Genomic DNA, 14051 nt, shown 5'->3' on the forward strand with positions numbered 1-14051 from the left:
TATCGACTATTAACACCCCATTGTCACTCTCTAGAGGACCAACATTCACTTTACTTACTCTTTTCCTTTTTGAATACCTGTAGAAACTCTTGCAATCCATTTTTACATTTCTAGCTAGCTTCCTCTCATACTCTGATTTCTTTCTCCTGATTAACCTTTAGTCATTCGCCAACAAAGACAGCGCAGCAAGGTCATGGGAACTCAAACACCTTCAAGTTCCCTTTCAGGTCATGCATCAACCAGACATGGACATATTGCTGTTTCTTCATTACCAATGGGTCAATATTGTGGAATTCCCCATCATAACTCATGATCCTGCATTCTTCAAAATAGGAGCCAACTTAAGCTGTGGTTTGAGCAGCAGCTTGCATAAAAGAGGTTAACTACTCTAGTTGAGAGTCAATTTAAATGAATTAGAATTAGAATTAGAATTAGAATTAGAATATTACAGCGCAGTACAGGCCCTTCGGCCCTCGATGTTGCGCCGATCATCTGACCTACACTATTCCATTTACATCCATATGTCTATCCAATGACCACTTAAATGCCCTTAAAGTTGGCGAGTCTACTACTGTTGCAGGCAGGGCGTTCCACGCCCCTACTACTCTCTGCGTAAAGAAACTACCTCTGACATCTGTCCTATATCTTTCACCCCTCAACTTAAAGCTATGTCCCCTCGTGTTTGCCATCCTCATCCGAGGAAAAAGACTCTCACTATCCACCCTATCTAACCCTCTGATTATCTTGTATGTCTCTATTAAGTCACCTCTCCTCCTCCTTCTCTCTAACGAAAACAACCCCAAGTCCCTCAGCCTTTCCTCGTAAGACCTTCCTTCCATACCAGGTAACATCCTAGTAAATCTCCTCTGCACCCTTTCCAAAGCTTCGACATCCTTCCTATAATGCGGTGACCAGAACTGCACGCAATACTCCAGGTGCGGCCTCACCAGAGTTTTGTACAGCTGCATCATGACCCCGTGGCTCTGAAACTCGATCCCCCTACTAATAAAGGCTAACACACCATATGCCTTCTTAACAGCCCTATTAACCTGGGTAGCAACTTTCAGGGATTTATGTACCTGGATACCAAGATCTCTCTGCTCATCTACACTACCAAGAATCTTCCTATTAGCCCAGTACTCTGCATTGCTGTTACTCCTTCCAAAGTGAATCACCTCACACTTCTCCGCATTAATCTCCATTTGCCATCTCTCAGCCCAGCTCTGCAGCCTATCTATGTCCCTCTGTACCCTACAACATCCTTCGACACTATCCACAACTCCACCGACCTTCGTGTCATCCGCAAATTTACTAACCCACCCTTCTACACCCTCATCCAGGTCGTTTATAAAAATGACAAACAGCAGTGGCCCCAAAACAGAACCTTGCGGTACACCACTAGTAACTAAACTCCAGGATGAACATTTGCCATCAACCACCACCCTCTGTCTTCTTTCAGCTAGCCAATTTCTGATCCAAAGCTCTAAATCACCTTCAACCCCATACTTCCGTATTTTCTGCAATAGCCTACCGTGGGGAACCTTATCAAACGCCTTACTGAAATCCATATACACCACATCCACGGCTTTACCCTCATCCACCTGTTTGGTCACCTTCTCGAAAAACTCAATAAGGTTGAGAATAAGGTTATTCACAGATACCAAAGAATGACCAATGTGTTAGCAATGTAGAATCATAGAAAAGTTACAGCACAAGAGACAGCTATTTGGCCCATTGTGTCTATGCCAAACTCTCTGCGAGAGAAACTCAGCTGGTCGCATTTCCCTGCCTTTTCCCCATAGCCCTACAAATCTTCTCTCTTCAGGTAATTATCCAATTCCCTTTCAAAAGCCACAACTGAATCTGCCTCCACCACTCTCTCAGGTAGCACATTCCAGATCCTAACCACTTGCTGCGTAAAAAAGCTCTTCCTCATGTCGTCTCTGGTTCTTTTGCCAATCACTTTAAATCAATGTCAGCTGGTTCTCAGCCCTTCCACTAATGGGAACTGTTTCTCCCCATCTACTTTGTCAAGACCTCTCATGATTTTGCACACTTCTACCAAATCTCTTCTCAACCTTATCTTCTGTAAGGAAGAATAACCCCAGCTTATCCAGTCTATCTTCGTAACTGAAATTCCACATCCCCAGAACCATGGCACTGAACTGTAGTATAAAGACCCAGGCTAATGCCCTGGGGACACGGGTTCAAATCCCACCATAGCAGCTGGTGGAATTTAAAATCAATTAATAAACTTAATTCATTAAAAAAATCTGGAATTGAAAGCTCATCTCTGTTACGGTGCCAAGAAACTATCATTGACTGTCATAAAAACCTATCTGGTTCACGAATGTCTTTTAGCGAACGGCCGTCCCTTACTTGGTTTGGCCTACATGTGACTCCAGACTCTCAGCAATGTGGTTGACTCTTAACTGCCCTCCAAAAAATAGCCTAGCAAGCCACTCAGTTGTAACAAGCCACTACATCTTTTTTTCGTTTGTTTCATGGGATGGGGGCATCTTTGGCAAGGCCAGCATTTGTCATCAAAAAAGTCAAAAAGGACTAAAACCAGACGAACCATCTGGTATTGACTTCAGCACTGGAAACAACAACAGCACACCAAGCTCTGTCAACTCTGCAAAATTTTTCTTACTAACATTTGGGGGCTTGTGCCAAAATTGGAAGAGCAGTCCCACAGAGTAGTCAAGCAACAGGCTGACATAGTCATACACACAGAACCATACCTTACAGTCAAGTCCCAGACACCGCCACCAACACTGACAGGACATACCCAGCAGAGGCCGCGGCACAGTGGTATATCAACAGTCAGGAGCTGCCCTGGGAGTCCTCAAGATTGATTCCGGACCCCATGAAGTCTCATGGCATCAGGTCAAATAGACGCAAGGAAACCTCCTGCTGATTATTACCTACCGCCCTCCTTCAGCTGATCGATCCGTGTTCCTCCATTTTGAAAACCACTTGGAAGAGGCACTAACGGTAGTAACGGCACAGAATGCGCTCTGGATGGGGGACTTCAAGGTCCATCACCAAGAGTGGCTCAGTAGCACCACTACTGAACGAGCTGACCGAGTCCTGAAGGATATAGCTGCTAGACAGAACCATACCTTACAGTCAAGTCCCAGGTTCTCAGGTAGTGAGAGAACCAACAAAAGGGAAAAACCTACTAGACCTTGTCCTCACCAATTTACCTGTTGCAGATGCATCTGTCCATGACAGAATAGGTAGGAGTGACCACTGCACAGTCCTGGTGGTGACAAAGCCCTGTCTTCACAATGACTATACCCTCCATCATATTGTATGGCACTACCAGCATGCTAAATGAAATACATTCAGAACAGATCTAGCAGCTCAAAACTGGGCATCCAGGAGGCGCTGAGGGCCTTCAGCAGCAGCAGCAGAATTGTATTCAACCACAATCTGTAACCCTTTGGCCCGGCATATCCCTCACTTTACCACTGCCATCAAGCCAGGGATCAACCCTAGTTCAATGAAGAGTGCAAGAGGGCATGCCATGAGTAGCACCAAGCATACCTAAAAATGAGGTGTCAACCTGGTGAAGCTACAACACAGGACTAAGTGCTTGCCAAATGGTGGAAGCGACAGACAAAACTAAGTGATCCAACAACAAAAAGGTCAGATCAAAGCTCTGCAGTCCTGCGCCACCCAGTTGTGAATGGTGGTAGAGAATTAAACAACTAATAGCAGGCTCCACAAATACCCCCATCCTCAATGATGGGCGAGCCCAGTACATTGGTGCAAAAGGCCAGGCTGATGCATTTGCAGCCATTTTCAGCCAGAAGTGCCAAGTGGATGATCCATATTGGCCTCCTGCTGAGGTCCCCAGCATTACATCCTCAGCCAACTGGATTCATACCACTGTTACACACATCGGAAGTGTGAGGATACAAATCATGGACTAACTCTGAAGAGATTTGAAAAATTGACTTTGTCTTTTAAAAATGAACCTTTATTTTAAAAGTGAACAATGGTCTAATATTGCTGCCGAAGAAAGGGATTAGCCTTTGTCTATTCAAACTGTCTGACAAAGACAAAGGACAAATCTTCAAAGCTAAGAGGAGTCAACTACACTCCATCCTAAAACATTCCAGAATTGAATGTCTTCTTCTAAAACAAAGAAGGTGTAAAGTAACCACACCCTGGGCCATTGTGCAATCACCATGGGGAAGAGATCAAAACATCTACTACCAGGAGACGAGAAGTAACAAGCTTTACCTTAAAAAAAAGACAGCCTAAACAGAGAGAGCTAGAGAGAAAGAGAGAGAAGCAACATCCAGCAGCTTGTTTTCCAGCAAGCCAAGAGGCACGTGCCCTGTTGCAGAATCCTACATTTACATTAGACACCAGTGAACCAGAAGTGACCCACTGTCTTCAGTTGAACCTTCAATTGAGAGAAATCTACAATCATCTCAGGCCTGCACCCATTGAGAACTTGATTTCCAAGAGAATCCAACAGGTTTATCATGAACCCCCCCACTAAAAAAAATTTTCCTCTCTGTCTCTTGTGTGTGTGTGTGTGCGCGCACGAGCGAATAAGTGGGTGGATGTGGTTGTGACAATTTTGGGATAAAGCGTACTGATCAATAAACAATTGATTTTCCGCTTTTTTAAACCTACAAGAAAACCTGACGCTATTTATTTGAAAAATAAAACACCAATGCTTTAAACCCCAATAACAAAACACTTGCTGCTGTCAGGTGGGGAGTTGAACAGCGGGAACCATCCACATCGCATCATGTGGTCGTAACACCGCATGATAACAAGAAACGGCTGAAGGCACTGGATACTACAAAGGCTATGGGCCCTCTCAACATACTGGCAATAGTGCTGACGAATTGTGCTTCCGAACTAGCTGCGGCCCTAGCCAAGCTGTTCTAGTACAGCTACAACACAGGCATCTACCTGGTAATGTGGAAATTTCCACGAGTATGTCCTGTCCACAAAAAGCAGGCAAATGCAATCTAGCCAATTACTGTCCCATCAGCCTCCTGTCGTTTATCAACAAAGGGATGGAAGGTGTCGTTGACAGTGCTATCAAGCGACACTTACACAGCAATAACCTGTTCATTGATGCTCAGTTGGGGTTCTGCCAGGGCTACTCGGCTCCTGACCTCTTTACAGCCTTGGTCTAACATGGACAGAAGAGCTGAGTTCCAAACGTGGGGTAAAAGTGATTTCCCTCGACATCAAGGCAGCATTTGACAGAGTATAGTATCAAGGAGCCTTAGCACAACTGGAGTCCATGGGAATCAAGGGGGAAAACTCTCCACTGGTTGAAGTCATACCTGGAACAAAGGACAATGGTTGTGGTTGCTGGAGGCCAATCATCTCAGTCCCAGAACATTGCTGCAGGAGTATATTAGGGTAGTGTACTAGGCCCAACCATCTTCCGCTGCTTCATCAATGACCTTCCTTTCATCATAAGGCCAGAAGTGGGGACGTTCGCTGATGATTGCACAGTGCTCAGTACCATTCACAACTCCTCCGATACTGAAGCAGTTCGTGTCCAAATGGAGCAAGACCTTCACAATATTCAGGCTTGGGCTTTTAAGTAGCAAATAATATTTGCGCCACACAAGTGCGAGGAAATGACCATCTCCAACAAGAGAGAATCTAATTATCTCCCCTAGACATTCAACGGTATTACCATTGCTAAGTCCCCCACTAACATTCTGGGTTTTATAACTGACCAGAAATTGAATTGGACCAGCCATATAAATACTTTGGCTACAGCAGCAAGTTAGAGACTGGGAATTCTGCAGCAAGTTATTCACCTCCTGACTCCTCAAAGCTTGTCTACCATCTATATATATATAGATGATTTGGAGTTGGGGACCACGTGCAGGGTGTCAAATTTTGCAGATGACACTAAGATGAGTGGCAGAGCAAAGTGTGCAGATGACTGTGAAACTTTGCAGAGGAACATAGATACATTGAGTGAGTGGGCAAAGGTCTGGCAGATGGAATACAAGGTTAATAAATGTGAAGTCATTCATTTCGGTAGGAGTAACAGTGAAAAGGATTATTACTTGAATGGTAAAAAGTTGCAGCATGCTGCTATGCAGAGGGACCTAGGTGTCCTTGTGCATGAATCGCAGAAGGTTGGTCTGCAGGTACAGCAAGTAATTAGGAAGGCAAATGGAATTTTGTCCTTCATTGCTAAAGGGATTGAGTTTAAAAGCAGAGAGGTTATGTTGCAGCTGTATAAGGTACTGGTGAGGCCGCACTTGGAGTGCTGTGTGCAGTTTTGGTCTCCTTACTTGAGAAAGGATGTACTGGCACTGGAGAGGGTGCAGAGGAGGTTCACTAGGTTGATTCCGGAGTTGAGGGGGTTGTCTTATGAGGAGAGACTGAGTAGATTGGGATTATATTCATTGGAATTCAGAAGAATGAGGGGGAATCTTATAGAAACATATAAAATCATGAAGGGAACAGATAAGATACAAGTAGAGAGGATGTTTCCACTGGCAGGTGAAGCTAGGACAAGAGGGCATAGCCTCAAGATTAGAGGGAGCAGATTTAGGACTGAATTAAGAAGGAACTTCTTCACCCAGAGGGTTGTTAATCTATGGAATTCCTTGCCCAGTGAAGTAGTTGACGCTTCTTCAGTAAACGTCTTTAAAGCTAAGTTAGATATCTTTTTGAACAATAAAGGAATTAAGGGATAAGGTGGGAGCGCGGGTAAGTGGATCTGAGTCCACGAAAAGATCAGCTATGATCTTATTGAATGGCGGAGCAGGCTCGAGGGGCCGGACGGCCTACTCCTGCTCCTAGTTCTTATGATCTTATGATCTACAAGGCACAAGTCAGGAGTGTGATGGAATACTCTCCACTTTCCTGGATGAGTGCAGCTCCAACAACATTCAAAAGGCTTGACATCATCCAGGGCAAAGCAGCCTGCTTTGATAGGCACCTATCCACCAACTTAAACATTCACTCCCTCCACTGACGGACAGTGTGTGCTATCTACAAGATGCACTGCAGTAATTCACCAAGGCTCCTTCTACAGCACTCTCCCAACTTGCGACCCCTACCACCTAGAAGGGCAAAGGCAGCAGACACATGGGAACACCACCACCTGCAAATTTCCCTCCAAGCCACACACTATCCTGACTTGGAACTATATTGACGTTCCTTCACTGTTGCTGGGTCAAGATCCTGTAACTCCCTTCCGAACAGCGCTGTGGGTGTGCCTACACAAAGACAGCAGCAGTTCAAGAAGATGGCACACCACCACCTTCTAAAGGGCAGTTGCAGATGGGCAAAAAATGATGGTCTTGCCAGCAATGCCCACATGCCAGGAAAGAATAACAAAAATCTTTTCTGCACCCTCTCTGAGGATTGGGAGCAGTTTAGAATTCAGCAAAGGAGGATAAAGGGATTGATTAAGAAGGGGAAAATAGAGTATGAGAGTAAGCTTGCAGAGAACATAATAACTGACTGTAAAAGCTTCAATAGATATGTGAAGAGAAAAAGATTAGTGAAGACAAATGTGGGTCCCTTACAGTCAGAAATGGGGGAATTTACAATGGAGAACAAAGAAATGGCAGACCAATTAAATACATACTTCGGTTCTGTCTTCACAAAGGAGGACACAAATTACCTCCCAGAAATGTTGGGGAACATATGGTCTAGTGAGGAGGAGGAACTGGATGAAATCAGTATTAGTAGGGAAATGGTGTTCAGGAAATTGATGGGATTGAAGGCTGACAAATCCCCAGAGCCTGATAATCTACATCCCAGAGTACTTAAGGAAGTGGCCCTTGAAATAGTGGATGCATTGCTGGTCATTTTTCAAAATTCTATAGACTCTGGAACAGTTCCAACAGATTGGAGGGTAGCAAATGTAACCCCACTATTTAAAAAAGGAGGCAGAGGGAAAACAGGGAATTATAGACCGGTTAGTCTGACATCAGTAGTGGGGAAAATGCTAGAGTCCATTATAAAAGATGTAATAGCAGAGCACTTGGAAAACAATGACATGATCGGACAAAGTCAACATGGATTTACGAAAAGGAAATCATGCTTGACAAATCTACTGGAATTTTTTGAGGATGTAATAAGTAGAATAGATAAGGGAGAACCAGTGGATGTGGTGTATTTGGACTTTTAGAAGGCTTTCAATAAGGTCCCACATAAGAGATTAGATTGCAGAATTAAAGCACATGGGACTGGGAGTAAGGTACTGACATGGATAGAGAACTGGTTGGCAGACAGGAAACAAAGAGTAGGAATAAATGGGTCTTGATCCAAATGGCAGGCAGTGACTAGTGGGGTACCGCAGGGATCAGTGCTAGGACCCCAACTATTCACAATATATATTAATGACTTGGGTGAGGGAATTAAATGTAATATATCCAAATTTGCAGATGACACAAAACTGGGTGGGAGTGTGAGCTGTGTTGAGGATGCAGAGAAGCTCCAGTGTGATTTGGACATGTTGAGAGAGTGGGCTAATGCATGGTAGATGCAGTATAATGTGGACAAATGTGAGGTTATCCATTTTGGTAGCAAAAACAGGAAGGCAGATTATTATCTGAATGGCTATAAACTGAGAGAGGAGAATATGCAGCGAGACCTGGGTGTTCTCGTCCACCAGTCGCTGAAGGTAAGCATGCAGGTGCAACAGGCAGTAAAAAAGGCAAATGGTATGTTGGCCTTCATAGCGAGAGGATTCGAGTACAGCAGCAGGAATGCCTTGCTGCAATTATACAGGGCCTTGGTGAAGCCACACCTGGAATATTGTGTGCAGTTTTGGTCTCCTTATCTGAGGAAGGATGTTCTTGCTACAGAGGGAGTGCAGCGAAAGTTTACCAGACTGATTCCTGGGATGGTGGGACTGACGTATGAGGAGAGATTGAGTCGGTTAGGATTATATTCGCTGGAGTTCAGAAGAGTGAGGGGGGATCTCATAGAAACCTATAAAATTCTAACAGGACTTGACAGGGTAGATGCAGGAAGGATATTCCCGGTGGTGGGGGAGTCCAGAACCAGGGGTCATAGTCTAAGGATACGGGGTAAACCTTTCAGGACTGAGATGAGGAGAAATTTCTTCACCCAGAGAGTGGTGAACCTGTGGAATTCACTACCACAGAAAGCAGTTGAGGCCAAAACATTGTATGTTTTCAAGAAGGAGTTAGATATAGCTCTTGGGTCTAAAGGGATCAAAGGATATGGGGCGAAAGCGGGAACAGGTTACTTAGTTGGATGATCAGCCATGATCATAATGAATGGCGGAGCAGGCTCGAAGGGCCGAATGGCCTATTCCTGCTCCTATTTTCTATGCTTCTATTGTGTGCAGTTTTAATCTCCTTATCTGAGGAAGGATGTTCATGCTATGAGGGAGTGCAGCGAAGGTTCACCAGATGGATTCCTGGGATGGCAGGTCTGAAGTATGAGAAGAGATTGGGTCGATTAGGCTTGTATTCGCAAGAGTTTAGAAGAATGAGAGGGGATCTCACAGAAACCTACAACATTCTCACAGGAATGGACAGACTAGATGTAGGAAGGATGTTGCCGATGACAGGGCAGTCCAGGACCAGGGGTCACGATCTAAGGATAAGGGGTGAGCCATTCAGGACTGAGATGAGGAGGCATTTCTTCACCCAGAGAGTGGTGAACCTGTGGAATTCTCTACTGCAGAAAGCAGTTGAGGCCAGATCATTAAATATATTCAAGAAAGAGTTAGATAATGTTCTTAGGGCTAAAGGAATCAAGGGATACGGGGAGAAAGCGGGAACAGGGTACTGAGTTTGGACGATCAGCCATGATCGTATTGAATGGCGGTGCAGGCTCGAAGGGACGAATGGCCTACTCCTGCTCCTATTTTCTATATTTCTCTCCAATGCCTTCACATCCTTCCAAAAGTATGGTGTCCAGAATTGGACACAATACTCCAGTTGAGGCTAAACCAATGTTTTTTGAAAGTTCATCTTAACCTCCTTACTTTTGTACTGTATGCCTCTATTTAAAAAGCCCAGGATCCTGTATGCTTTATTAACTGCTTGCTCAACATGCCCTGCCACGATTTGTGCACATATACCCCCGCACCGTTCTCAGAATTGTTTCCTTTATTTTTTATTGTCTCTCTCGTTCTTCCTGCCAAAATACATCACTTCACACTTCTCCGCATTAAATTTCATCTGCTACATGTCCACTCATTCCACCAGCCTGTCTATGGCCTCTTGAAGTCTATCACTATCCACCTCACAATTCAAAATATTTCCAAGTTTTGTGCCATTTGCAAATTTTGATATTGTGCCCTGCATACCCAAGTCTAGGTTATTTACATCAAGAAAAGCAGTGGTTCTAATGTATAACCATTCAATTTGACATCTAAGCAAACTCTTTGATCTCTGAGTCATGAGCCTTTCTAATAATAAAACAAGAGACCAGACGTCCGTAAGTAAAGCAGCAGAAAGGCAACAAAATGAGAAAAGTTACAGAAACCTATGATAGGGTAAAGGCAGCAGAGAGACGACAAGGAATAACTAATCATGTACTGTTGGAAGGACAGATATTGAATCTATCTTTCTAAACTAAGTATGACCCTTGATGTGCTAGTGTATGAGGAATCTTTACTTCTGTACTTAAGCAGAAGTTGGACTGGACTGTACCAAGTGACTTTCATTGTACTCCGTGGAATAAAACACCAACTGAACCAAATGACTCCTCGCCTAGCATTCAGTTGGTCAACCTCCGGAGGAACAAAAATACATGCACATAAGACATGGAGCTCTGGTCCAGATCATGAGAGTTTCATTGTTATACTCCAGGTCCCACTACTGCATTAGCAAATAAAACAGCAATGAGAGCCAATTTCTGTAAAATGCAGGCAATCAGACTTTTGAAGGAGTGGCCTACGCCATTGAATACTAGTAGACATGAGTGGAAGACCTGAATTCTCAACACCTACCCTAATACCATAGCCAAAAGGAGAGACTTTTGGTGGGCAATAAATGAGGCCTTGCCACTGTCACCCAGATTCAAAAAACAAAGTGAAAATGTATTTATAATCACCACAAAGGTTGAGTGCAAACTCTAATTTCCATATGACTTAGTATCATTACTACTTCAAAATAATAAAACAAAATAATCCTAACCTTTGATGAATACTCACGTAAAATCTTTGTCAGTAAAATTGAGATCTAAAGACAACTGGAAATCCATCTCGTTCAGAGACGCTTCAATCTGGACATAAAATTGAAGGTATCTATTATTTTGACTTCCTCAAACAATTTATACTTTTTACTTCAAACCAGTTTCAATGACAAATATTAAGATTGTTCATTTCTGAATTTCAAAGTTTTAATATTGACATAAATTGTGCCTTTCGCGTGAGTTTAATTTCTTACCAAAATATATAACCACTAATATTAAACATATTTCAGAATTTTAAAAAATGGTAAATACAGCATAAGGCAATAAATGCTTTTCCCTCAACCAGTATGTTCATACTTGTTTAGCACTGTGAAATTCTGAGCACATACTGAAGTTAAAGTCAGATTAAATGCCATCCACAACCTTATTAGGCAGGACTGCATCGAGATCATGGCCGTGACTGAATCTTAGCTCACAGGTGATAATACCTTGCACTTACTGAAGTCTCCGCTCCTGGCTGTACTTGTCACCATCTGCCCCACTCAAATCACTTCATTGACAGTATGGGCATTATTAACAAATCACACTTTAGGGTATTCTTATTAAGAAGTAAGCTTATTCTTACTAGTATCTTTTCCTCCTTTGAACACCAAATCTTGTTTTACCTCTCACTTATCCTTAAAATTCTCGTTCCCTACCCGAATCCCTATCTCAAATTTCTCACTGTGATATCCTCCCTCCTTTCTTCTCCAGCCTCGACACTGGAGTATTGTGTACAGTTTTGGTCTCCTTACCCAAGGAAGGATACACTTGCCATAGAGGGAGTGCAACATAGGTTCACCAGACTGCTCCCTGGGATGGTGGGATTGTCCTACGAGGAGAGAGTGACGAGACTGTTCTATATTCTCCAGAGTTTAGAAGAATGAGAGGTAATCTCATTGAAACATATAAAATTCTTTCAGGGCTTGCCAGGGTAGATGCAGGAGCGATGTTTCCCCTGCATCAAGGACCAGGGGATACAGTCTTAGAATAAGGTGTAGGCCATTTAGGACTGAGATGAGGAGGAATTTTTTCACTCAGAGGGTGGTGAATCTTTGGAATGCTCTACCTCAGAGGACTGTGGAGGCTCAGTCGTTGAGTATATGCAAGATAGAGATCGATCGATTTCTAGATATTAAAGATATTAAGGGATATGGGGATAGTGTGGGAAAATGGTGTTGAGATAGAAGACCAGCCATGATCTAGCTGAATGGCGCAGCAGGCTCGAGGGGCTGAATGGTCTCCTGCTGCTCCTATTTCCTATGTTCCTATGCACTTGCCCCAGTAAAACCCTCACTCTCTTCCACTCTGGTTGTTCACCATGCCACAGCTTCTACCTCACTGTCAAGTCCAAGAAGTGTAGTCTTCAGTCTATCTGGTACACAATAGATTTAGCCATCCATCGCTTGATCTGACTGGACCACATCCAGTATGATCAGGATTTATTCTGATCTGTCAAAACTGAAATAGCAAAGACAAACCCCAGTTTCTTTTCTCCAGTACCAATCATCTCTTTAAACACCTCTACCCATTTCACTTCACCCTCACCTTCTACAATAACTAAATCTGAGGCCATCCATTCCATTGCTTCTGCTCACTCTGCTGTGCCCCCTCACTCCCTTGTCCACCAAATCAAAGTTTCCCCAAAGCTCCCCTTTGTCCAAGCCCTGATCCTTGGTCTTTCTCTGATCTCACCTCATGTCCTCTTTAGTTTATCTTTTTCAAGAGATCTACCTCTTGCTCTCTTGTCTCCATTCCCACTAAACTGCTGACATTAACCTCCCTCCTGGTACCTTTGTTAGCTGACATCGTACTTTCTTCTCATCAGCTACTGTTCACCTCCCTTTAAAAACCTCCATCATCACCCACTATTAAATAGACACACCATTGATCTCTGTCTTTGCAAACTAACACCTCATCTCCAACTTCACTTTCCTTTCAAAAGTCCTTGAACATGTTGCCAATCCCCAAATCCATACAATTCTTTCACACAATTCCATGCACGAATCTCCAAATCAGATTTCTGCCTTTTGCTACAGCACTGCAATTGTCGTAGCTAAAAGTACAAATGACATCCTCTGTATCTATGACTGTGGTGCATTCCCTCACTTTGTCCTTCTCGACCTCTCTTCAGCCTCACCAATGCCTCTCCCCTGTTATCCATTGGCGGAATTGCCAAAGCATCTGTAACAATCATTCTTTACCCATTCTAGACACGCTACCCTAGCATTATTCCTTGTCCCCGCACCTCTTTCTCATCTGTACACAGATCCTTGGCAACATTATCCAAAGACGTTGAATGAAGTTCTACATGTAAGCTGTCTACATTCAACCCTACCTCTCCACCATTGCTCTCAATCTCTCCAGAGCCTCTCTGCTGTTGGAGTGCCTGTCTGATATCCATTCGTAGAATCTTGCAGTATAGCAGGAGGCTATTTGGCCCATTCTCTTCAAAAGAGCTGTGCAATTTAGTCCCACTCCCCAGCTTTTTCTCCACCATAACTCTGCAAATTAGTCCTCTTCAAATAAATGTCCAATTGCCTTTTGAAAGTCCCCGTGGAGTTTGCTTCCACCGCCCTTTCAGATATTACATCCCAAATATTAACGACGCTCTGTGTAAAAAGTTCCTCATTTACCCCTCTAGTTCTTTTACTAATTATTTTATAATCAGTCCCCTGGTTATTGATCCTCTTGCCAGTGGAAACAGTTTTGCCATATCTAATCTATCATTATACAATTTTGGACACCTCTATTAAATATCCCTTTAACTTTCTTTGTTCTAAGGAAAACAATCGCAGCTACTCTAGTCTCTCCAGAGAAGAGAAACCTGTCATCTCTGGTCCCATTCAAGTAAATCTCCTCTGTACCCCGTT

The 14051-nt window shown here is 43.5% G+C and overlaps 1 protein-coding gene across 8 annotated transcripts in view; it reads right to left on the reverse strand.

The window, feature by feature from the left end:
• Positions 1-14051, reverse strand: part of fam135a (family with sequence similarity 135 member A) — a 319597-nt gene that overhangs the window by 172796 nt on the left and 132750 nt on the right. For all 8 annotated transcript variants that reach the window (XR_010970367.1, XM_068020133.1, XM_068020127.1 and 5 more), the window contains one exon: positions 11159-11229. Coding sequence is in view for 7 of the 8 variants with exons in the window: in XM_068020133.1 (XP_067876234.1) it covers positions 11159-11229 (71 nt within the window). In the remaining variant the exon portion in view is untranslated. The remainder of the gene's footprint in view (positions 1-11158; positions 11230-14051) is intronic.

Source organism: Heterodontus francisci, chromosome 3 (assembly GCF_036365525.1).
Source record: "Heterodontus francisci isolate sHetFra1 chromosome 3, sHetFra1.hap1, whole genome shotgun sequence".
Lineage (NCBI taxonomy): Eukaryota > Metazoa > Chordata > Chondrichthyes > Heterodontiformes > Heterodontidae > Heterodontus > Heterodontus francisci.